We start from the raw sequence: 26,449 nt of genomic DNA, 5'->3' as shown, positions 1-26,449 counted from the left end.
CGTCTGAGAAAGCCTTTGTTTAGGAAGTCCGGACTTCCTGCACAGTGCTCTCGAGACAATAAGTGAAATGACTTCTTTTGTTTGGCTTCTACTGAGATGTGTACTACTTATTTAGAAGCAGGATAATAACATATACAACTTAAAGTTGGTTATATTTCTTACCTGTGCATTTGTACAATAATATCCTTCAACATTTCAGTCAATTTTAAAAATATTTAGGCTAGAATTTATTTGACAATGACTCACAGGTCAATGCCAGAAATGTCGTCTTGCATCAGTAACGGTGATGAATACAATTTACTCATTCACTTACAGTGGAACTATGAAGCTTATACCAAATTTGTGATATTTTCTTGTTCCTGGTGTTGTAAATCTGGGTGCAAGTAAACTAACTTCAGGAAAGTTCAAACAGAGTTTCTGCAGGGAGCATTTTCTTTTGACGTGAGTTACAAAATAGAAACAAAAATAAATAAGCAGATATAAAGAGCAAGTCAGAGACTGTTATAAAATGAATACAAAGACTCGGCTGTCTGTAATGATTCATTAGAAATGTCATAGATGTTTGCAGTACATGCAGCTTTCCTCCTTGCTATAAAACTAGCCTTCTAATCCGTTGCAACGAGACATTTTGTAACAGTATCAGTCATGAAGAACGTATTAATTTCTTCCATGTTTTCATGGTAAACAGCCTGTTGATCCCACTGCAGCCCTATAGGAAACAGATTGTGAGATTTCTCTGTGAATTGATACAGTTAAAAATAAAACACATTTAATTGGAACTATATAACTAAACTATTGCCACCATGCTTGTGCAGACGACGAACATCTTTTTTTTTTTTTCCAGCGTATCATTCTTTTATCTGTGTACTCACAGGTTAGGTGTGATGCAGTATGTGGCATTTTGACCTTTCTGGATTGTGACTCAGCCAGTCTATGTCTAAAAATGTGCGCCTGTCCTGCAGTACAAACACAACATGGTGTCTGTCACATGATGTGTCAGATGAAAGATGTCACACCTAATCTGATAAGCCTCTATATTTTTTTTATTTGTTTGTCTTTGTGTGTGTGTGTGTGTGTGTGGGGGGGGGGGTGTTGTGGCAGAAATTGACACATAAAGTAAAATGTTGTAGTTCTCAGTACAGGCTAAATAGTTCAAATAAGTTAAGTATTTTTCTAATTATTATTATTTTTGCCCTGAAGCAACACAGCCTAATCATTCAAAAATGATATCCTTGAATTGTCAACATGCCCCAATTTTTGCTCACACTGAAATAAAGCTGAACATAAGTGAGGTTGGCAGTTTTTCAAGTGGACCGCTGTAATGCAATAAAAATCTCTCGGACCAGAAAGGCAGAGCCATATTTACTCTCACTGTTGTCAGCAAAGTCACAATAGAAAACATGTGTAGGCTTCATTCTCACTGCAGTCAAATTGACAGTGAATGATGTGGACATGGGGATGTGTGGTGCTGTTTTTGCTCGCTAGCACATTGATATGGAGGGAGACGCTAGAGGGTTAATTTGGATGTGTGATGTCTAAAAATAGACCCTTTTTTCTATGAGGGAATTGTTTAATTCTTGTTTCATGGAATGAGTGGTTACTTCTTAGAAATAAAGGTATTCATTTTGTTATAGTAAAATAAAAAGAGCGGCTAATACAATTTTTGTTTATCGATTCTTCACAAGCTGATAATTGTCTATGAGTGGATGTGTGTGTTGCATGTTTCCAACCATTGCTGATGATGTCATTTAAAGATAAAGCCAACATGTCAGGGCTTGTGGTGTCTTTTTTTTTTAAAGGTGAGCTGCATAGTTGAGTGTTCAGTTTTCCCAACCGCCCTTCAACCCACAAAACTAATCTGAAATCAGCCGCTCTTAAGCAACTGTGGAGCTTAAGCGATTGCAACTCCACAGCACCAGCATTCCAAAGAACAGAGACAGGGATGTAAGCATATTTAGTTAGACGACTGGAAATACTAAACCTAAGGTTGCACCATTAACTTGCCTTATGGTCTCGTTGTTGCAACATCACTATCCATTGAGGATTGTTGAATTACCAGGATGGAAATGTTGTCCAACCTGTTTTGGCTGAAACTTATTGAGCTCCTGGAGACTGTCACAAGAGGGAATATTCATTGTTCGTGAAACTAGGGCAGTATTTCCTGTGCTCACTTTGAATAACTAAAGGTTTGAGGTTTATTCTTCGAGGTTATTTTTTTAAGATGTAAGGATGAATCACCATGTATCACACACACACACACTCTTTGGCTGTTTATTTGTGCTTTTTAGCACTGGAAGAAGATCCGCTTTGCCACAACTTAAGTTTTCTTTCTTTTTAGTATTTAGAAGAAACTTTGGAAGAAATACAAGTGACACAAAATAATATCCTTTAAAATAAACAAACAAAATAAACACATTAAAACTGACATGCCTTAATTAGGTGCTGATAACGTTATGATAACCTCGACACAACTTCCACTTGCTGACTCAGCACAAACATTTTCATCCATCAAACCTCTCATTGTATAGTCTGTGTTCAGCACTGCTTTCATATGTATGCTGCACATTCTCTGCAGATTGTTGTTGCTTTTTCACACGACGTTGTTTAAGCTGCAAGTTTTATCCAATGAACTGCGTCTTGTTACGATGTCCTCAGCTGCTCCTCTCGTGTTAGAAATAGGTCATGCCAGCACTCTTTTGTAGTTGAGTTTAGAAAAGCATGACAATGCCTGGAGAACACAAAAAGAAACTTGAGGCTTCTTTTTGCCTTGGAAAATAATGTTAGATCTTAGTCCACACATTGCTGACCAACGACTTCAGTCTGTGCTCTCTTCTGAAGCTGCAACTGCAGACTTTATTAACAAACACATGAAAACAGTCTGACTGTATGCAGGCAACAGTATTTTATAATAGTGATACATTTTTACATGAAGTCCACAAGGAAGTTATTATTTCAGCAGAAGATGGCAACATTTCCAGATATCAACATTAAGGTGCCATCATATATATTTTTATGTTTGCAGTTTCTCAGTTGTACAGGTTTTCTCTTTTTCTCTTTGTAAAGTGAAAATGAAGACTTTTTAAAATAATGTCCATTAAACACATTTTTTTAACAACAAGCTTTTGATTCTGGTTGTGTTTTGTTTGTCTTTCATTCCAGTTTTGATGAATCATAGACCTTTTGACCGGATACAAAAGTAACGGGTTGGTCAATAATGGAAATTACCTTGATTGTGCTTTCTAGTCAAAGTGAGTACAAAGCGCTTGGAAAGAGTGGGAAAGCACTTTTCAATACTGAGAGCTGGAAAAGACTTGTCTGTTATGTCAATAGATTTACTGCAGTTAGGGTTTGCTGTTGAGTCCTTCTGAGCACAACGTGACTGGAATTTAAAAAAGCGTTACTTTTTACACTCCTTATCAGGATCTTTCCGTTCTGTACGTTAATTTTGTGTGGCTGCAAAATGGTAAAAAATTATGTGCAAAGTCATCTCTGTGCTCCTTTTTTATTTTCTAATGACTGTTGGTGAAGAATTTAAAATAATTCAGTCTTGCATTAAGGCACCTTGACAGGGGCCTGCCTTACTTTGACACACTTCCAGTGCAAAGGGTGTTTGAAGAAGTTAATGTGTAAGCTTTGTTTACATGTTTCAGAAGTCCAGTTTGACATCTGAACTAGATCAAGCACAGAAAGAAGGACCGCATGTTCAGTTTATTGCTTGGTTATCAACAGTATCAATTTTGTAATCATGTCCTGAAACAAGTCCAAAAACAGTTGCCCAGTGAAATTCTTGATCAAAACATGTTAGAAAATAAGGGTTACATACTGGAAAAATAAATGTTTGATGAAAACTCCATAAAGTCTTCTTTAATCTGATTTTATCTTTTCCATCTCCCTTCTTCTCCAGATTGCTGTCTGGCCTGGAAAAAAAATCACAATGAATGAGGCTACGAAAGGGACTATTGACTGCAGCTGACAATCTTTTTTTCTATCAGCACCATGTGGCAAAATTGGCTCAAAGGGGTCTGCAATCCCTTTTGAAGATGTTGTGAAACCGACCCTTCAAGACTAAAGGATGACAGAGGCGTGTTCCCCTGTAATCATTTCACATTTTATCACAAGTGTCAGAACGCTGATCATCAAAGGGGTCCCCATACAACTTGGATTGTAACTTTTCTTTTTGTTTACTTGAACCTTTTTGGGAACCAGACTCAATATAAGGACCTTCTACATGTTGCTGCAGAAATGGACTAGAAGCCCATGTGTAGCAGGGCAGCTGCTGCAGCTCGTGGAATAACTTAAACCCCAACTACCACACCCCCCTCTCCCTGCCATCGTCTGACTAACCCACCTGTCCAAAGGCAGAGCCCACTATCCAATGGCATGGGCCAAGTTCTTCAGGAAGCCGGGGGGCAATCTGGGGAAATCGTACCAGCCGGGGAGCATGCTGTCTCTGGCCCCTACCAAAGGACTTCTGAACGAGCCGGGCCAGAACAGCTGCTTCCTCAACAGCGCTGTGCAGGTAGGTCTGTCTGGTGCTTGAGATGTTTGACAATGGATTTAATTCAGCATTTCTTGAGATGTGTAACTATTTATTCTTCGCCTTTTGATATAGTGAGCTATCGGATGTAAGCAGGTACAAGCCAAGGCCTCTTTTTGTAAATTTAATTGAATACCTTTATTATTTTGTTGCAGCCAATAATGAGTTATAGTTTCTCTTTAGAATTTTTTTTTATTGGATGGATTTTATTCTACAATTAGTTATACAGTTATGGGAGGATTTTGTGTTTCACTGTAATGAGAAGCATCTTATTTTCCATATTTGTTTGTACCACCATCATCCTGTTTTAAATTGAAACTGAATTAAAGCTTCAGTGGAAGGATGAGAGGTTCAATAAAATCTATATCTGACATTCTGACCTTTTGTTTCAGATATGTACTAACAGCTTGAACATCACCAGAGTTAAATGAAAATTCATCAACATAGAGACATAAATGGAATCACAGTTTTCACAGAGAAGCCATTTGATAAACACATTACGTAGACTTCTTCCTCTGGGGACCAAAAGCGTCTGGTCCAATTTATAAAAATGATAATGAAGAAGTTCCAGTAGTCTTTGCAAATTTTTCTTCCTTCTGTTTGACTAACTGACATGATTACCGATATGGAAAAAGTAGTATTTATTTTATTTATACTAGATAACATTCAACTGTATTCACTGGTTGCTTCCTCCCTCCAGGAGTATAAACCATGACTCTTCTAAAAATATGACTACTTATGCGAACCCTCACCCTTATGCAGAGACTTCTACTATTAGTCTGTGTCTTAATTGGTCAGACCATCCCAGCAATTTGGTAATCTACTTGAAGGTTGGGCTTGGCTCTTGGGGAAACGGCATGGGGATTTGTTTCCTTCTTGCACCCCGCCACACAGTGAAGTCACTCTGAGAGACTGTGACTCAGAGGGTGAGCCAACCGATGAGCTGGTTGAAGATGATCATTACCTTCGGCTTTGTTTCTGCAAGGGCACTTATTTCTCCTAGTCAGCTCCTCATCCGCATGACCTTGGAGACTCTGTCCTAATGCCTTAATACCTTTATGTCACAAAAGTTTTTGTGCATAATAAGATGCCTCCGACTCAAAAACAAGACCTTCCTGTGTTTGCTTCATCATTTAAAGCTCAGACAAAGAAAAACTAAAATTTTAAGCTTTTTTGAAGTGTAAATAATCACAGCAATGTCCTCTTTCTCTTGTGTAGGTATTATGGCAGCTGGACATCTTCAGACGCAGCTTGAGGCAGCTACCTGGGCACTTCTGTCTGGGGGAATCCTGCATCTTCTGTGCTCTGAAGGTAAAATACAATCAGAAGCATATTTGATGAACTTCTCCCTGGAGAAAAATAAATGATCATGATGGCCAAAGTTTGGTGGCACTGTTATTTTAAGTGCTACTCTTCAATCGTAAACACTGATAAATGATTCAATGACTTTGCCTAACTGCTTTTAAATATGTAGGCAATTATTGCAAAATATAAATAGGCTTATGGCATTTTACCCCTCACTGTTGGGCTACTAATATTGAAAATCAAACATATACATAAATGCTCAGAACTTTGTTGTCATGCTCTCAAGGAAACAACAAGGTTATTTTAGGAGAGAACAGGTTTTTATTCACATGATATCTAGACTTTCTTAAGATACCAAGAGTGTTCTTAAGTAGCTTGTTGAATGAGAATGCACCTGTTTGACATAGACAAGCAAGTAATTGATGACAAAGCACACAAAGAATGGCATTGATTGCGCAATACAGAATGAAACTATGTGCTGTATACTTAAGGACACAGCCTTTCAGCACTCAGTCATATGGAGCATGTAGGGGCAGGACTGATTCAGACAGATAGGAATGTTGCTGTATCATCATGAATGCATTGTTTTTAACCGAAGGTGACGGTGTTGTTGAACCTGCCTGCATACCTAGAGATGCACGATCCACTTTTATTTTTTCCGGTTCAGGTCCAATCCGATCCAGATATATATCTATCAATACTGAAACTGATTCAGATATTTATTGTGTTAGTGTTATTATTGTTGTTGGTATTATGTGTTAAGGCTACACAAAGCTGTAGTGAGCCCGGCATTGCACTGTGCTGACTTCACATACAAACAGGTAGCAGCAACGACTGTTTTCAAATGAAATATTTTAAACTGATGTGCAATAATTGTAATTTTTAAATCCCCCTGAACAAAGTACCTCCATTAAGAGTGCTGGTTTAAGCACAGACGGGTGCCAAAGTGTTGAAAATGAAGGGCCCAGGTTAACAAATGCTTGTATTGCCCTTGTGGTAAGTAGTCGGCAGATGGCTAGCAGATAGCTTTGATCGAAAAGTCTGATTGAGTTCTGGTTCCTGTCTGTCATTATTAGGGATTTAACGGTTTGGGTCGTACCTCGGTTTTGGGGTAACGGTTCAGTACAAGTTCTGTTCAACAGGAAAAAAGCAAGAAAAAGTTCTGGAAGTATATTTCAAGGTTTTTCCAAGTTATTTTGGATTGGTGTGTGGATGCTACCACATGTGATTGCCTTCTTGGTTGTATTTGTCGTATGATTAAATGTACTGGACCGTGGCGTACGATCTGTGTTACATGGTTGCGCCCTTGGTCATGAATGTGGCAACTGTGTGCAGTCTGTGTATCAAGAATGAACGTGACATGTATGCTTTTAATGAACTAAATGTTTCATTGTCCAAGTGCAATCAAGTCTTTGTTCTCCTCTTCAGGGAATTTTCTCCCAGTTCCAGCACAGTCGGGAACGTGCTCTGCCCTCAGACAACCTGCGTCACGCCTTGGCAGAGACCTTTAAGGACGAGCAGCGCTTCCAGCTGGGCTTCATGGATGATGCCGCAGAGTGCTTTGTAAGTTCCCGTGGCAACTCGGCTGTCCTGCGGGAGGGAGACCAGCTTCGGAGAGGGATGTGTGTGTTTTTGTGTGTGTTGCCCTGCTGCCTCACAGTTTGGGTATTGCACAGCAAACAAACTGTTTGGCGAGGTCACTGAAAGAGCTTCTGTCCCTCCCTTCCCCTCCCATCAACCCCTGCCACATTGCTGCTAAATATCATCATGACAGGTTATATAAGGGCCACAGCTCTGTTTGAACCTCTCTGTTTTGCGCCACCATATTATGCTACGTTGTCTAAGTGATTTTTAGAAGCCGATTTCATGCGTCCTTCTTGATTTTTCTCATCAGTTCCAGCTCTTTCCACTCTTTTTGGAACAGCATCGCATTGTTTGGTCGTAACCATTTTTTGTTATGGGACTCTAACCATCGAATATGAAAAGGGCCTTTCTTTATCTGCATGGTCCACTCCGCACTACAAAAGTGAACTCTAACTGCTTCAGCTTAGACCCAAGCTTATGTATCAAAGTTTCTATTTTAAATAGACAATATGAATTCTTGTTCCCACATAGGCCTTCGCCCTTGAGCGTTCACCATGTAATGCATTGGCAGCAGTGTGCAGCTGCTAAGTTTGTGTGAGGAGTTAGCCAGTGTCAAATTAACAGGCTGTGTAGTTGTGCCTATAACCTTTGCAGGCCTACCTTGCAGCCTTAATATTTTATAAACCGACAAGCACTCCATAAAAACAGGTGGGATCTAAAACGGAAAATAGCTGGCTGTTTAAATGTGTCCCTTCTGCTGTCGGCTTTACAACAATAATCCCAAAAAATGTGTTCTCTTTGTGTAAGTGTGTGTTACATTACAATGCAATTCAGCGCTCTAAGAAATACCTTTGCCTGAAGAGAAAAATGAGTAGCCTGTGGGGCTGCAAAGAGGTGGCTTTTGCAACTCACAGAATTGGAAAGATTTTGTTGAATTCCTGAAAAGAGTATCATTTTGCATCACAGGAGAACATTCTGGAGAGGATCCACCTGCACATTGTGCCTGAGGAGACGGACGCTTGCACATCGAAGTCATGCATCACGCATCAAAAGTTTGCTATGTCACTTTATGAGCAGGTGAGTTGGGGGTTTGAAAACAATGGAAACTATGATGTGATTATAATTTTGACATTTTTGTCTCTCCTGCATCCATTTTTGAAAAGTTGGTGTTGCTGTTTTTTTGTTTTTTTTATCAGTGGTTTATGTTTTATTAAAACTTTAATATGCCTTCCTTTTTTAACATTATATGTATCAGTTCATACAGTGTCTGTTTGCACAACCCCTACAGTATGTGCAAGCAGGCTAAACACACTAGCCATTGTAAGGATTAAGCAGCACTCACACACAAAGACAGGTACATGAATCACTGTCTGAGACAGTAGAAATCCAATCCGTCATGTTTTGATACTGGGTCGCCCCAGTGGAATAAGGAGGGTGTTTCTGGTCTGATTCCACAGTGCAGTAGCAGCAGCAGCACCGGATAAATCACAGATGGTGTACACATGAATTCTAACACCCTTCCGTGAGGCTGCGATGCCCATCATTGACACCATCCCAAACCAGTTCTATCTCGGTATCAAACAGATAATACGCCTTTGTACTAAATCCCTTCAGGGCCCGGAGTGGATTTAGTTCTACCCAGACTTCAGAGCGCCAGATCCAGCAAATATTATCAAGGCCCGAATGAGGATTGCCCCACTCAGTTAGCAGTTTATAAGTGATCACAATGAAAACAGCAAGACATACATGTCTTAATCTCTTATCTACAAAAAACACACAATTTAACATAAAAATGAACCCTCTAAAACCTAAATATTGACCTTCTGTATGTAGAGTTGTTAATTTCCTTTAAAAAAGAGTGTATTGACTTATTTTATGTTCAGGGGTTTCTGAATATGTTGCTGAATGGCAACCCTAGGTCCCCCAGTCTTCAAGTATTACCACTTTGATTCCAATAGAGCCCACATATTACAGTTATTATACATTAATGATTCAAATATGCAAATTTGTGTTGAATTTAAAGGACATGAAACTGTGTGATACATCACACTTAAATCAAGCAGTGAGAAAAATCCACCGTATCAGTGAAGTGTGCATTTCTTCATAGTAAAAAACAGTCAGAATATGACTGGTAATCGCAACTTAATTTCAATCTAGCAAAACAATATTTTTATCACATTAGTCCAACAGTATTTTTAATTACTTATTTGAACTAATCTACCTTATTCAAGCTTTCAAGTACAAAACATTGTTTGAAAAAAAAAAAAAAACTTTTCATGAACTTGTTTTGTAGATTGTCTACTTTTGTCTAAAAGTGGTACACAGCAAAGTTTTTTTGAAATTAGAATTTAGTATGTTTTACACAATATATACATATCTATATGCACGTATGCATGCTGGAATCACACATGTATATATTTTTTTGCTCTCTCTCTTTGCTGTGCAGTCTGTGTGCCGTAGCTGTGGGGCATCCTCTGACCCACTGCCGTTTACAGAGCTGGTGCATTATGTCTCCACCACCGCACTCTGGTAAGGCACAGGCAATATGAAACTTTCTTTGCTTTCCCCATAGTCATCTGTCCTGCTTCACTGTGTTTCCACTTTTCCTATCTTTCTTTGCACATTTGTCACAAAGACGTAACTCAACTTTTTAGCTGACATTACACACGCAACAGTTTTTCTCTCTCTGCACACCTTAATCTTTGTTTGTCCCTGTCTGTATCCTTTTCTCTTACATCCTTGTTCTGTCCTGCTGACAAAGCTGCTCTCTCTTTTTCTTTAGTCAACAGATGCCTCAGCGCAGGGATGAGTCTTTTGGGGAATTATTACAAGCAGCAAGTACAATAGGAGACCTTCGTAACTGTCCAGTAAGTGTATTAATGCAAAGTGTTTTATAAGCAATGTGTAAAAAATGCTCTAGTTTTAGAAGGAGCCATTCATCTGCAGTGAAGCTATTTCTCTACTTTGTTGAATAAAGATTCTTTGTGAGTGCAGTAAGTCTCAAATTTTATTTTTTTGATGTTCATTTTTACTGACTGGCCTTTTTTTGGATTGTACTTGGTAATTGGGCAAAGTTGCTTTTGGGTGAAACTTGAGTCATTTTTTTGTGTTTTTCTTTTTCAGAGCAACTGCGGCCAGAGGATAAGGATCAGACGAGTCCTCATGAACTCCCCCGAGATAGTTACCATTGGCTTCGTCTGGGACTCTGACCAGTCAGACCTCACACAGGATGTTATCAGATCACTGGGGCCTCATCTCAGTCTTTCTGCAGTGAGTCTGCTTTCACCAGCATTTTGTGTACATCTTGTTGTTACTTAATTTCTACATTTCTATTTTGTTACCTGTAGTGAGTGGAAATCCTGCTTCAAAATGGACAGAGGTTATTTTAGGGAAAGAAAATGTTTTGGCTGGATTAAAGATTAAGGTTGTTTAAAAAATAATCCAACAACATCTCGCTAGAACATCTCTTTGTACTTTCTTGAGGAAATAATAAATTAGCGTGCGTTCTTGGAATTTGCTAAACCACACAGCTGTGGTCTTGTGTTCCCCTGTTTACTTTGGTGCAATCGAACATATGTGGGAAATAAAGTGGGGATTTATTTCTCTGTAAATCAGGCCATTGCGTAAGCAGTTAACGCCCAATTCCCAGTTGGCTCACACTACGGAGCAAAAAGCCTATGCTGGCCTTGGTCAGCTTGTCAAAAAGCCCCTCCCTTCTTCTCTGTTTTCCTGAGTTTGTGTGTGTGTGTGTGAGTGTGTGAGTGTGTGAGTGTGTGAGTGTGTGTGTGTGTGTGTGTGTGTGTGTGTGTGTGTGTGTGTGTGTGTGTGTGTGTGTGTGTGAATGCCTGTCTGAGGGAAAATGTGGGCTGAATAGACGTCTTTGAGACTGAGGAAACATGTGTTTAAAACTCCTCTAGTTGCAGTGTTTATGTTCACACATTCTTAATTGTTAGAATGCACACACAAGGACATGTTTTTCACCTTTTCTGTCTGAAATCATGACTTCACACAGATGTAAGTCATCTGATGTTTACACATAAAATATGTATGTAAAATTTGGCCTGGTCTCTAAACTAAATATTCCTGAGTAGGCCGTCCATCAACCCACTGTGTTTGCTGAAAGAAATCAATCAGTGTAGTTGAGAGAAGAGAAAAAAAACATTACATTACATAACTTTCCTATTGAAGTTTCAAACCACTTATTTGACAGCTCCCACTTGCCCGTTTCCAAAGCATCCCACCAGAAGAATTCACCCCCCCCCCCCACCACAAGTGAGCCACAAAGACCCTGATTCATTAGGCAGTGTTTCATGTGACTTTATTAGGCATTGAAGGGAGACCTCCACCCTTGTCACTTGCTTTGAATATATTGTTTGAAAGAGTGAGAGGGGCACAGAGAACTGGTTGTGTAGGAAACATGGGAAGGAAAAATAGCTTTGTAACCAACACTTCTTCTTCATCTGTAATTCTTTTTATTTTTTAGAATTGTTTTGATACCATTTGTCTTTTTAAATAGTAGCCCCATCAGAGAGCTATATTGCAACAGCACCAAAGCAAAGCTCCGCCCTCATTACATCTTTGTACATTCATTGATTTCACAATGGTGTAATATTGGTGTCCCAGTCGGTGAATTCACATTGTGTTACTGTGTTGCGAAAGTACAACGTGTAGAGAAACACTGGGAGATCCACATACACACCCACACACTGGGTGTGCTGCCTCATCCCTGGCTATCTCTGTCAATCCTGTCTCACCCCATGTAACCCCTATCTCCAATGGTGGCACAGAAGTGGTATCACTTTGTCACTTTGTTACACCTCTGTGACATTCGTAACGAAGGCGAGACGTAACAGGGGCATAAACATCTCTACTTGAACTGGCAGTCTGAATAGGGTTAGGGATTCTGATAGCAAGACTTGAGTATTGGCCGATACAGAGCGTCTGTCTAATAACAGAGCAATTAAAAAAAACACATCATCATTATTATGATTTCTTAACACCTGTATACTCCTCACCTATTATCAATGTGATATGATAGCTGTCATTGTTGTGAGGTCTGACTCAGTGGAATGAATTAATCAAAACATGAAAACAAGCTAAGTTAGACACACTGTAGTATAAGACAGGATAGCAAGTGCTGCTGGAAAGTCCCTGATTTAAACCTTATTGGTACTGATTATCAAATCAATGCTAGTTGATTCACACAGACCTTAATCTATAACAGATGGCGTGACTTGTTCCCCCAGCTTTCAACATCCCACACATTACTGTAGCGTTGATGTCGATGACTTACCTGTGTGTAAATGTGTATATTTATATGTGTGTATTTTTTATGGACACAGCTCTTCTACAGGGTGACGGATGAGCATGCCAAAAAGGGAGAGCTGCAGTTAGTGGGAATGATCTGCTACTCCAGCCGCCACTACTGTGCCTTTGCCTTCCACACCAAGTCTTCCAAATGGGTCTTCTTTGACGATGCCACAGTGAAAGAGGTGAGAGGCTGCTGTAATCATATACTTTATAATTATTGGAAGGTGCTATTATTGTTTTTTCTGTAATATTACTCAAATTGTACTATCACTGAATTTTTAACCACTGGTCAGGCAAAGTACTAGATCGGAAGAAATTGTGCGTTGCTTCGGGAACTTATTTCAAAATAAAAGTCTTTACAGAGGTGAACATCTAATACATTTTTATTATTTTAACTTTCAAGAGTGATACACAAGCAGACAAACAAACAACTTCAAAAGATATTAACAATCCCTCCAAATTCTTTCAAAAACTAAATTGAAATAAATTTGTTATGGATCTAGTGTAGTAAAGAGTTGGACACCAGGCTTAAATGATTATGGTTCATCTTGAAGATCCAGAGGATGTTTTCACTCTTTGTTTATCAAGTTTCTTTCTGCACTGATCATTCACATATTCAATTTTGCGTACAAACATAAACATGTGCATTTACTGTATGAGTAGCTCACAGAAGCAGAGAGTAGCATTTTTCAGTCTCCATCTCTATCACCAAGTCTCTTTATCTCCCAGTAAGGACCACATCGATTGCCCTCATGAGCCTTTGGGTTGATGAGCCTTTATGGCCTTTATGACACTGAAGAGTATGCTAACCAAAAGCCCCCCACCCCCATTTCTACTGCAGTACCCCGAACTCAGTCAACTCAAAGTACTGCAGTATTCAAATGATCCCGAACCAGTAGAGATTGTTTCACTGATCCCTCCATTGGTTAAAGTGGCAGGGTTATAAAGAATGCAGAGTTTCTCTGTGCAGGTGTGTATCCTGTCTATGTGTGAAAACTCTTTTATTTGTGTGTCTGTATTTGTTTTTGCAGGCAAGTGCTTTTGTGTCGCATTCAGTGTGTGTATGTGTGCAGTATGCTGGCCGTGAATCCTATCCTTTTCTATTTTTCTAAATATTGGATTTGTTTTCATGGTGTACAGCAAATATGAGCACATCTTTTGTCTCACATGCTCACAATTTTCTCGGGGACTGTGGTGCAGCGGCTGGCTGGCTCTGTGTCAATCCATCAGCAGCTTGTGCTGTGTGTGCAGAACCCCCCACCCACCCCCTCCTCTCTTCCTATACCCCCCAACTGAGATGGAGGAGCTACAGTGCTCAGCAGCGCCTGCCAAACCCGTACCTGGGTCGAAACTTGCCAGCATTTCTGTGGCTCCCTAGGTCCCAGCTGCTAATTGACTACCGAAGTGTAGCTTCATTTTTGCTTTTTCCACTGCAAGAAAAATCCCTGTTGAAAGTCTTATAAATGGTGGATGACATGTAGAAATGTTAAGCACACATTGGAGGTAGTTCTCCTCTTCCTTTTCCTCCTTCTTATTCCTTCTGCATCAATCTAGCTTTTTACTTCCATTTCCGCATCCTTCCTTCTTTTGTTTTTCCTGTTTTTCCTTTTTTCTTTGCATTATTCCTCCTCCTCCTCCTCCTCCTCCTCCTCCTCCTCCTCCTCCCCGTCCACCGACATTTGCTTAATTAAGAAGCACACAAGCATCTGTTAGCCCGTAGCCTGCCTTTGTTGTGCCTCGGTGGCGAGACATGCACCTTACTCAGCTTACTCAGCTAATGTGATTGTGCAATTTGGCTTTGGTGTGATACATTCATTCATAGATTAGACTGCTCACAATAAGTTGAGGTTTTATTTTGAAGTTGCAAGTGGATGTTATGATAGCTGTTTGCTTCCTTTTAACCCAGATTATCATGATTATATTCACAATCTGCATATTTCTAAATAGATGTATCATTGTTTCTTGCCTCTCATCAAGAAAATACAACATTTAAAAACTTTTCTAATAGCTTCAAATTGATGTAAAAAAACATGAAGAAAACTGAGTCTAATGTTCATTAAATGTGTGCATTGCGTGCTTTGCCCACATTCTCTCTGTCTTTTGTTTTAGATCGGCTCCAGGTGGAAAGATGTGGTCAGCAAATGTATCAAAGGTCACTTCCAGCCTCTCCTCCTCTTTTACTCCAACCCTGACGGGAGTGCGATCACCGCAGATGATGCCTCAAGACAAAACAGCAACCACGCTCACTACAAGACGCCTTTGAACGGAGATGTGCAAGGTATTATCTTTGAAACAAAAAGTTACTTATCTGTGTTTTTTTGATATTTCTTAAAAAATGACTAAATAACTAATGACCTGAGAAAAAAGAATAGTGCCACTATTTCAGTGTTCAAACTATCATTATACATAACATAACTATGCAACCAAGCTTAACTTGTTTTAAGCAGGAATAGTTGTTGGTAAAAGTGTCCTTTAATTCAAATGAAATCCTCCAAATCCCAAAATGGTGCTTTTGAGAGTAACAGGTTTTTAATTAAACGTGTGAGACATTTCCCATTTCAAGTGACATAGAGGAAAATAAAGCTGTACTCTAAACCCTTTTTAGTCTTTAAAGTCCCAAGAATCGAGCAGGATGTGGTATTAATTTAAAAACGGTAAGGAAAATGTCCGCAGTACTGTCTTCTTTGTCTCGTGTTTAAACTTTAGCCTTAGGTTTTAATGTTGGTGAGTTTAAGTGTTAATGATTGATCTTCTTCTACTTTTCACCCTGTACCTCAAGCAAACAAGTTACACTAATAACAAATCTAATATCATGACATATTTACTTACTTTAAAATAGAATAATGTTCACTTGACAATCACTCTTAATACAAATCAGGTTTAAAGAAACATTAGCAAACAGAAAAACAACTCTTTATAGGGCGTGTTAAATCCCGGATCATAAGTTGCCTTTGCGGGCAGTAATGAAAATTTGTTTATGTGCAGCTCTGCTGTTTGGATTATACATCCCTGGATTTGTTTGGTTGGGGAGGTTTTTATCCCCTTAAAAGATCCTCCTCCAACTCTGTGCTGGCCCTGCCCCAGGTCCAAGCTGTGGCATCCGCTCACTGCCCCTCAGAGCTGACAGGGCGCAGGACCAAATGGGATCATCCTTTGATATCAAAGAGAATTTTGTGTGGATTTTGTCTTTTAAATTGTGTTTCAGCTTCGGTGTGGGTATTTATTGATTTCTACATATGTAATGTTTCATCGTAAAACTTATGAAAAATGGTTTATTCCGACCCAACAACAATCCTACATTTATGGCTTTTGCTTGAAAGATTTGAATTTTTTGTGTTTTGCTCCACAGGTTTTGAATCTCCAGTTATAATCCCTAAGAAGCTGGACCTCACCAGGGAGAACCTGAATGCTTTCCTGGACCAAGACTCATTAAAGAAAAGTCCTTCCACCTACAGCAGGGGCAGCGCTCAGACGGGTGGAGGACGGGGACCAGGTAAGACCCAAATGATAAAAGGATTCAAAGTGCAATAGACAAATATATTTGTAACCAAATGTATAGTAAACTTAATGCAAAGGATTCCATTTTAATAATATTGAATTGAATAATACTCTAATAATGTATGCAGTAGTATTATATACAATCATATAATTTTTAATGCCATTTCAAAGATTTTTAGAACTACTAGAATCCAAAATGTGTGGTCTTATTTACTTGTCTTAATTGAAAAGTAAATCGTTTTTTAAAAGTAGAAAGGTTTCATCAAAAAGTGTAGCAAACTAGGGTTATAAACCACAATAGATGCTTGTGAAAAACAAGTTGTTTTTTTTACAGTAATCAGAGATGAGTCTCTTTGTGTGGGGGTTGTAGTTTTCAGATGTGAAAACAGTTTAATTCATAAATATTTTAGTCCACAGAGAGAGGCAACAAGCACAGATCTGGCATAGCAACCAAAGGAAGAAATAATGACACGTCTTTACTTCAAAACTACATTGAGCCATGTTTGTCATACAGAAAGGATTAGGAGAGAGGTCACAGAAGAGCGGCTTATCCTGTACATACTTCAGTGCAATCTGTGTGAAGTAAAGGGTGGACATTTAGAAATCATTTGCTTAAAAAGGAATAGGAGAAAATGGTGTTGGTGCAAATGTAACTAGCAAAAAATAACTTTTGATTTAACATTACTGCACATTTTATTATTATGTTAATGTGTAATGTAGTTTAGGTCCTTTGAGATATGTGTTCAATAGTTTCCCCTCATTTGAACTCAATTCATTTTTTGTTTGGGTGCTAGAGAAATCATGGGGTCTCAAAAGACATCTTGTGTTTTGAAATGTCATCTTCTCTTCCAAGTGATTCCTGTTGAATTCTCAGACAGCTTACAGACCCCACCGTATGCTCATGTTTTCATGTTTTCCAGTGCCATGACTAATCATTGCGTTTCAAAGTGAATATCTGTCAGAGATGGGGCAGAAAAGTCTCTGCGCTGCCATGTTATCATCCTGCTGCATTTCTCCTCATGTAGCAGAAAATGTACCGCAAAGTGTGTCAAGTTTGACTCTGTGTACACACTCGGCAACTGCTCAGTGCCTTGGGGGGGTGCTAGGGACTAAGAGTTGAAAGTTGTGAAAGGAACAGGATGTGGCAGAGATAGATATCTATGCATGCTCTGAGAGGAAAATAGTTTTAATGCAGTGATAGACATCCCCTCCTGATGCAGCGGAATTTCAACTGAGATTAAAAAATATGTATAATCTGTCCCTTATTTGGGAAATTGTGCCAAAATCCTGATGGTTATTCCTGACATTTCTCCTTTTTTGCAGTGAAAATGGGCTCTAACGATCCCAAGAGCCGCCTCAGGGAGCTTTCCCGAGAAGTTGCCCAGAAAGCAGTAGAGGCGCGTGGGATGCATCCATCCAGAAGAGACCCTGATAGGAGTGGTCAACGCAGGACGGAGTCACGCTACAGAGGTGGGTTTCTTTGGACAGTGTTTGGATATACATGTGCAATACATAAACATGAGAATCGCTAGTCTCTTCGGTACAAAACGCTAGCCTCCCTTATGTAATCAGGAGCAAAGTGTCAGAGAGGGATTAAGTGCTGACGTCTGTAGGCGAAGTCTGCCTTCATCCCACTCTCATACTCGGCACCATTGGTTTCCCTCTTTGTGGATACATAAACAAACAAACTTAAACTAAGCAGATAAAGCCAGACAGAGATAAATAATGCATCATTTAATTAGAAGAGGAATTAAACTCCACAGCTTCATATTCTTTCAACTTACCCCCAGACACCGTGCCTCCTTATTCATCACAAATTCAGTGTGTGTTTGTTATGATTAAAAGGCTGATCCGTCCACTTCTCTAATACTCTTTAAGGACAACACCCCTTTCAATTAAGATTCACTGAAGGGATTGCGGTGCAACAATTGTAGCACGCTCCCAGATCCACCACGTCAACAACAGTAGCCTGTGTTTGCAGCCGGCTCATGTCCCTTTATGATTGACTGCTGTAGGCTAAAGGGGCTTGTGTCGTTGTTGTGATGAATGTCTTGGCTGGAGGTGACACTACAGTTAATGTAAGTAGTAAGAATTTACCGCAGCAGTAGCACTGATGCCCAGGCATGAGCTAGCACTTTGCTAAGAAGTCTTCTTAAAACAGGTCAAGAAGTGCTTAGGGAACTTGTGGGGGTAGCCCTGAGGTATTTGTACATAGTCTATGGCTGGATTGATGTGGACGTGTTTTCATTCTTCCAAAATGATCCACAGCCTTGTTTACTGCTGACAACATTGAGCCGGCAGCTGAAAGTCTTTTGAACACACTGGTAACATATATATGAGCTGAAACGTAGAGAGCGATGTTTGAAGTGATTTAACTCGGGCTCGCAGTCAGCAAAATCCAAAGCAATAGGGGCTCAATCTCCAAGGGCTGACAGTTATATGTGGCATTAAATTCACTTTTTGTACCCTAAAACATGACTTTACTAGGGATCAGATGTTCCAGGCCATTACAGGACGACTTCGATACATATGCCTCTTATTCGATCACACATTGAGGAACAAGTACTTTTTAGAGCCCAAAATGAAATTTTCATCCACAATGTATTAGTAGATTTGCTTTTTAATTAACTTAATAAAGTGATACCAAAGATTTGGCAGACAATTTATTGTTAGAAAAAGGGCAGCCTATAAGAAGCAGTGTGTGGGTGTATGTCTGCTGTGACAGGAGTGAACTAGCTTACAGGAAGGATGTCTGTTCATATATTCTGAAATTGTCTCATATGCCTGGAAGTGTCCTTGGAGGTGTAGACACACATCCATTACACACTATCACATGTCGACGGACTTGGGAAATACTTACATGTGTGCAAAAATACACCAAACTGCAGTTGTTTTTCCCCACTAGTATCTGCATGAGCCGGTTACCTCCTGTGTACACACCACGGAAGAAAGTGGACTCCTGTTGGCTGTAATTTACACCTTCCTGTCATCTGCAGACATAAATGTCAGTGACCCTGTTGACGTCATGCCCTTCTCTCATTTTCTGCACAAACCTGCACTGTGCTGTTTCACGGCTTTATATCTCGGTGTCAGAGTGGGGGTGAAAACCTTTTTTGGGGGGGCAATAAGAGATGTAGGAAATTTAGACAACCAGCTGAAAACATTTAACTCGATATGCTGCACTAAAGGTTTATTTAAATTCTATGGAATTTGATGCATTCAGTTTTATATGATGATAGGGAAAAACTTGGTTTAATTGTGTAAAAAGATTGATGGAGTTTTGTTGTGAATTATCAATCAATTATCAATCAAGTTATCACTTTTAATTATAATCTTTTTTGTTTAAACCAGATTCAGGTCAGGACAGGACCTACTCTCGCTCAGTCTCCCCTCCAGAGAATGGCTTCCGGCAACATGCGGAAAACCGACTGTACAGCAGCCAGGGAAAAGGTCCCACCCGGACTGAGCGGACACCCCACATGGGGGGGCGGTCATCACATGAGGCATACTCAAGGGTCCAAGGTTTGCCCAGTGGTCATCACAGCAGGAGGTTAGAACAGCTCTCTAATGGATATGACACTGACAGCAGCCAGGACTCCAGAGAACGTCCTGGAAGTGCAGGAAATGGCCGCAGCAGGGCCAGCCGTCCCTGGAAGCCCATGCGGGAGGCGCTAAATGTGGACAGTGTTTTGAATAGTAGCGGTGGGAATTCAGTAAGTCAGGAGCGAAAGCAGCACAGCCCACGGAGAAGACCCAGTAGCCAGTCGCCCTCCCGTGATCGAGAGCGAGACAGAGATTTAACATGGGGAGGCCGAGAAGAACGCAAACCCAAGAGCCTGATGACCATCTACGAGGACGAGCAGAGGCATGAAACAGGAGGCAGCAGAAGCTCTCTGGACTCAGATGGCCGGGGCGGCTACAGCGAAAAGGACAGGTCAAAGAGCTCAGCAACTCTAAAAGTGCGGAACGACAACTGGAAGATCCAAAGAACTGAATCTGGATATGAAAGTAGTGACAGGCTGAGCAATGGCTCAGCAAACCTCGACTCACCTGTGGTGGAGAACCTTTCCTCCAAGGACCTGAGATCCATTCCTGAGCTGCATCTAACAATGTAAAATCAACTGTTTGATCTAAGTTACATCAACCACAAAATCTCAGACACAGACATCTCCTAATTTCTGCTGTGTGATTGCCAGTATAATGCTGCTTTGTCATGCCCAACTCTCAAAAGTGCTGCCATTTTTTAATGATTAAACATTACACACGCACTGTTCTAAGAATAGCTAGACCCATTTAACATAAACGCACACAAGGCAGATGCAGAAGCCTTATTATGCTTGGGCTGTGGTTTGTTGGCTTTGTTGTGCAGGTCTTGTTTGGAGTTAATGATCCCAACTAGCTGACATCTCCTGTACTCAGAAGAGAGGCAGCAGATAGCTGACTAAACCGCTGCTGCATTCTTTAAGCCTGTTTTCATGAAGGTATTTTGGTAAAGGGATCCTTTGATCAGTAAATCTTCTCATAGCTCAGATGATTTGTGACTGAGTTTAGGTATGAAATCAGTGGAAAAACAAAACAATTTGAAATTCAGATTTTGTGATATAGTAGGACTTTTGTTCTTTTTCCTGCTGTTTTCATTGGATGGAGTGCGATCTTTGTACATTTGATCATATAAAACAATATAGGAAGCGTCATGTCCCTCATACAAAATATCAATAATAACAAAGGCAAAATAATGATTACAAAAAATTAAAGGAACACATTGTTTTGTCAATAAGATATTTTTTACATGTGCTGTCGTCACAGTTAAGAAAAGAGTGCTGCAGGACTTTATATCATATTTCATCGCTGTAAATCATTCATGATGAAAAATTAAAGTTGGCTTGAGGTCATGAGGGGTTACTGACGGCCTAATGCTCACAGCAGGGATCCATCTTATTCCTTTTAAGTGGTTTGTAAAAGATCAAGCTCTGGTATTTCTCGTGGCAGTCCACAATGCATGAATAATTGAATTTATTTTGTATTTTAGGGATCACTTCCCTCAGAGAAGAAGTGATGACTTGAAGGCTGACAGATTGCACTCTGCATTTTCAACTGGTAAGTAAGTCTTTGATATGTTGCCTTTTTTATATATTTTCTTATATTTCTATACACAATTAAACTATTCCAGGTTTCATTCAACCAGAAATCTAAACATTTTATTTTTTTAGCATGTATTTCTAAATGGTACGTGTAGAAAAACAATATAATCAGTGGATGTTTATGTGTTGCATTGTTGAAAGTACCAGACTCCCACCAAGGCTCTGCCCTGACATTAAAGACATTTCTCTGCCCAGTAGACTTCTGTGCTATAAGGATCTAAAATATTAAGAAAGTACAGAGCAGTTTCCCTGATTTATTGCTCCAACAGTAGTGTTAAGGTCACAGCTGATTGAAGGGATACTGTGTGGAAATAAGGGTGCTTTGGTTTCTCACTAACTGGCCTCGACCTTTCTCCCTGAGTAAAGTTTGTGTTATGCAACATGCAGAGACACACACACACATTTCTGAAGAAGTGGCTTTTTAAAACATTTGACAGTTTCCTTAGTTGATTTGATAAACATTTTGTAGAAAAGGAAATGCAAAGAAAACCCAATCTTTTTAGGATTTGTTGTCCTCATCATGTGTAAGATAAAGAAGTTGACAGTGTAAAAAGAAAAAAAGAACATCAAGCACAAAATAGGGTTTTGTCACATCAGAGAAATACGACGCTTTATAGATTCTTGAGAGAGAACCAGTTTGGACACACCCTGAGTTCTGTTAAAATAAATATGATGAGCCTCAAATATGAGTCATGTAACAAGTTGAAATAATGGTTATTTATAATGGTTATTTTTATCTCCCAGACAGGATGGAGGGAGATTAGATTACATGAACAGCGCTGGGGGGGTTGATGCATGGACACCAGTCACATTCTATATGCGTCATGTTTGTAATATACACGTCACAAGCACAAAGAAAAAGATATCTCTTTAAATGAAATAATATCTTGCCTCACTAATTCCCTTAACAGGAATACACTGAGTTAATCCTGAATAAGAGGAGGGGATGAGTGAGCTTGCAGTGGCCACCCAGCTGTGCCCAGCCGGGCAGAAAATGCCATGACTGGGCCTGTCAGAAGGTGGTATTCAAACATGAGGCAACCAGAATGCCATTTCTTTCGCAGTGCAGTTATTTCAAGGTCCCAAAGAGTTATGAAATACAGCCAAGACAAAGCAGCTGTTTTTTTTTTGTTAAGTTTTATTCAGAGTTGAAAATAGCACAGTCAGTTGGGGAAAAAGAGGCAAAATACAATCATGTCATTGGCTTGTGAGCATCTGCACAAGCTGAGTGATTAATGTCAAAGAAGCAAGCAGGCATTCCTTTTCACTCACTGTAACAATATCCCTTTTAATTTGCTCTTTTATAAAGCATATTTATCATAGATAAGGCTAATTTTTGCCTGAGAAATACAAAGTTGACTGAACAAACCTACTTTAGTACTCCTCTGAAAGTAGGATGTGTTATATTTTTGTTTGAAAATCCCTCTTCATTAACTTGCTCAAACTGTACGCCCCCTAGTGCCTCAAAGGAGACATGTGATTTAAAGAACTCAGAAGATTAATTTTTTTGTACATGAAAAGTATAAACAGTTGAACCTATGATAAATGTTAATTAATTGAACTACTGTTTGAAGATGCTGATCTGTTGACTGTTAAATCCTAAACTGGCTATTATGCCTTAAAAGGGCCTTTTGAGGTCTTCGCTTCAGTAGTTGTTTTCAAGTCAGTCTGTGATATTTATGCCCCGCTGTCTGCAAATTGTATTGACAAGCAGCAGTAAATGTGTCCAAAGTCAATTTGGCTGGAGTTCAGCTGCAGTAGTCTGGCGTGAGCTGCTGTTTGAGAGAAGCCTGAGCAGATTCCAGTAGTCCATTAAAGTCCAAAATCCTTTCTAAAAGCACACAGATGTGGGAGGGCCGGCACGAGGAGTTCAGCTGACAATTTTTGACCACAGGCATTTAGTCTTGTGCTCTTTGTTGCATCAAAGAAGTGACCTGAAGTCTATATCAAGGCCTTTCTGAGTCACCTTTAAGACCTTGTTGTTTCAAAAAAAAAAAAGAAGCTCTTGAGTTACATCAAACCAAAGTGGAAATGGTGGCAGAATGTCCTGTCTGTGCTAGCGTGAAAGGTCAGGACTGTCAGGAGATGGGTGCCCTTCAAACCTGGGATCGTGAGAGTAAATTGTGCCTTTTCTCAGTTTGTCCTGGCTCTTATTGTCACTGCAGACCTCAAATAGTCCAAGGAAGCACATGGATTAGTTATGATTAAATAAACACAAGAATTGTAACTTAAACTCCCCCCTATTGGTTAAAATTAACAAATGAAAATTAATAGTAAAAGATATTTTGAGATTGTGTCTTTCTGAAAATTCTTATGACACAAAGTAAAAAAACTATATTATACCAAAAGGTGTCCAAATAGTTTTTTATGCTTTTAATCAATTAATGGACTTCATCATCACTTCTTCATCCTTTGTGTTTGTTAACATGCATGTTCCCTAGTGAATTTGTGTCCACGTGTTAGGGTGTAAAAAGCTGTAATAACACTTCTCAAGCCGGTGTCTGCTCTAACAAACATGGTGTCTATGCCATGGCTTGAGTACATGTTAACATGCTTGTGTGTCATACAAACTTTTCTGATGAATACTCCAGAGTTTGTGATGACTTCTTGGAGTTCTGGCTGCAGACAGATAACAAAGTTGAAATCTTGCCTCTTTGCCATGGTTCTTCTGATTTCCTCCTAAACCCAGTTCAGGTCTTAATGAAAAGCTGAACCGCAAATATGCATGCCAGTCTGATTGATGTTAAGAATTTTAAGTACCCCAGACAGGAGAGAACTACAAATCTCGACTTGACAGCCCCCGAACTGAAATGTGTTGAGTTTGTTTTTTTTGTTTTTTTTTATTATTATTTTTTATTTTTTTGTCGCGTCAACAAAACTTCAAAGCGCCTGTCAGGAAATTTTGCATGAACAATTTCTCCAAACCTAGTTAGGGTTTACTTTCATGGTCTGTTTGGAGGCACATTTTCTATTTCCTCTGGGAGCTTCACTCTCTGGCAGTCAGAATAATTGAAACGATGTCAGATCACGTCTCTGTTTCCTTCAGTTAACTGTGCTGAATGCGTTTGCAGTAGAAAACAGCAGGTCCCAAACAGGTGCCTCTTTTGAACTTTTCTCAGAATAATTTTTTTTAATCTGTTTTGGATTAGAGATTTGCTCTGTGATTGATTTACATGACTTCACTGTCTTTATCCTCACTAGTACAGAAATGATTGTACACACAGGCAGAAGGTGCAAAAACAAAAGTTACTCTCATTTTCTTTTATCTATGTATCATCTTGTCTCTATTCTTTCAAGTAAGCTTGGGTATGCCACGGACATTTTTATTGCTCACCACTTTGTGCAGTTTAGAAGTACGTTGAATGCCACTGAGCCGCAGTCTAATCCAAGCAATCACAGTACATGGACGGATTCCCAGGCAAGTGCAGTAGGCCGTGTAAACAGCAGGACACCTTGAGTACATCTGTTTCTGCTGGCGCCAGGAGCTGCAGCAGTGATCCCAAAAAAATCTAGGGAAATGAATGTTTTCTGGACCTCAGCCTTAACTTAAAGAACTAATTCATATGTATGGCATTGTAGCAATTTATTCATTTTTGACAGATTTTGTCTGAAGAATCTTTGGATTTCAGCTTCGACACGGCCACCACCTGTTTTTGTCTTTGTCAAAAATTAACCTGAGCCTAAAGACTTTGGGATTCTCTAGATGGATTCCATTAGAAACTGCATCTCTTCTCCTTTTATTTTTAAATAGATATCGTTACTTTTGCTTGCCAACATTGCAGATCAGCGTCATCAAATTGTGAATTGCCACATGGACTTAGCAGCTTAAAAATGCAATAGTGTAACGGGAGGGGATCTGGAGTCTGGAGTCTGACCCTGGCGTAATTGCATGCCAGCACAAAGGATTTAGCCACTAATGCTTTGAGAGAGCACGGGGGTGGGGGGTAGGGGGGTAGGGGGGTATGCTGACACATCACAGATGGTCCTCAACCACTCACTCTCTTCCTCGTCCTGTTAGTCAGCTGTTGTCTGTCTCGGGCCTTGTAAATCACACCCGCCATACTAACTTGGCTAAACTCCACATCAGCCCCCGTCAAGGGACCTGTTTCTAAATCTGTTTGTGCTGATCTAATGGCTGAAATCATCTTTTATCTAGAAATAATTGCAGCATAAATCATTGCACAGCCCTTTATGACTTCATTTTCTTTAATAAGTTAATTGGATTTTCTGTGTTTCTTTTTGTATATATATATTTTTACAACTCTAAATCTGTAAGAGTTCATGCATTGTTTCATTATTGCTGTTAGTTCAATGCCCACAGAGCCTGAATATGAACCCAAATTCCCTCTGAGGGGCCATGTTCTTTGGCTGGATCAGACAGTCAGATTGGTACACGGGGGGCCTGAGGGCGCTCTGCCAGACTAGCTGCTTTGATACTTCCTCTCCCAGCACCGGGAAAAGGGCCTCATCGTGACCCCTGTTAGATAACATGTCTTTGCTGGGGAGACAGGAAAAAAAATGTCGCTGTGTTTAAATAGAAATCCATGACAGATGTTAGCTAGCTCTATTTATTTTGACAATCCGGGAGTGATGACAAATTTAGTGGTTTGTGATTTAAAATTAGGCTTTTTTTTTATTGTTGTTGTTCAGGTGAACAAGGACGAACATCCCCGGATCTACAAGATGCACCTTTCCTTTCCGGTCAGCCAATACACAGGTAAAAAAAAAAAAAAAATCACCAGATTTTATATTCAACACTGATGCTCTGTTTTTTTTTTGTTTTTTTTTTAATTGATAAGTTAGAAAGTCAAAAATGGCATCAAAGACAAAAAGAGAGACGATGGACAGAAACAAAGTAGTTATTGTAAGGCATTGTTGTAATATCAGAGGAGTCCAGAATTAGTAAATGGATTTTGGACTGTAAAGGAGGTTAAAATTAAATAAAGGAAGGAGGTATGGAGGAATGTACAGAGGCTCAGTCCTCTAATCAGCTGCCCTTGGAATTTATCCCATTGTCATCTGCACTACCTCCACTGAAATGTCACTGTCTTATCTAAACTATGGATAATGAAAT

General features: G+C 39.6%; 1 protein-coding gene across 3 annotated transcripts in view; it reads left to right on the top strand.

The window, feature by feature from the left end:
• Positions 1-26,449, top strand: part of LOC132958084 (inactive ubiquitin carboxyl-terminal hydrolase 53-like) — a 32,630-nt gene that overhangs the window by 3,618 nt on the left and 2,563 nt on the right. For all 3 annotated transcript variants that reach the window (XM_061030691.1, XM_061030689.1, XM_061030690.1), the window contains exons 2-15: positions 3,905-4,519; positions 5,756-5,848; positions 7,271-7,405; positions 8,393-8,503; positions 9,873-9,955; positions 10,209-10,293; positions 10,550-10,696; positions 12,769-12,918; positions 14,846-15,014; positions 16,086-16,229; positions 17,558-17,704; positions 19,586-20,345; positions 21,264-21,331; positions 26,026-26,092. In XM_061030691.1, the coding sequence (XP_060886674.1) occupies positions 4,376-4,519; positions 5,756-5,848; positions 7,271-7,405; positions 8,393-8,503; positions 9,873-9,955; positions 10,209-10,293; positions 10,550-10,696; positions 12,769-12,918; positions 14,846-15,014; positions 16,086-16,229; positions 17,558-17,704; positions 19,586-20,345; positions 21,264-21,331; positions 26,026-26,092 (2,303 nt within the window). In that variant the 5' untranslated portion in view covers positions 3,905-4,375. The remainder of the gene's footprint in view (positions 1-3,904; positions 4,520-5,755; positions 5,849-7,270; positions 7,406-8,392; positions 8,504-9,872; positions 9,956-10,208; positions 10,294-10,549; positions 10,697-12,768; positions 12,919-14,845; positions 15,015-16,085; positions 16,230-17,557; positions 17,705-19,585; positions 20,346-21,263; positions 21,332-26,025; positions 26,093-26,449) is intronic.

The sequence above is a fragment of the Labrus mixtus genome, chromosome 23 (genome assembly GCF_963584025.1).
Source record: "Labrus mixtus chromosome 23, fLabMix1.1, whole genome shotgun sequence".
NCBI lineage: Eukaryota > Metazoa > Chordata > Actinopteri > Labriformes > Labridae > Labrus > Labrus mixtus.
This window is presented reverse-complemented; position numbering and strand designations above follow the sequence as displayed.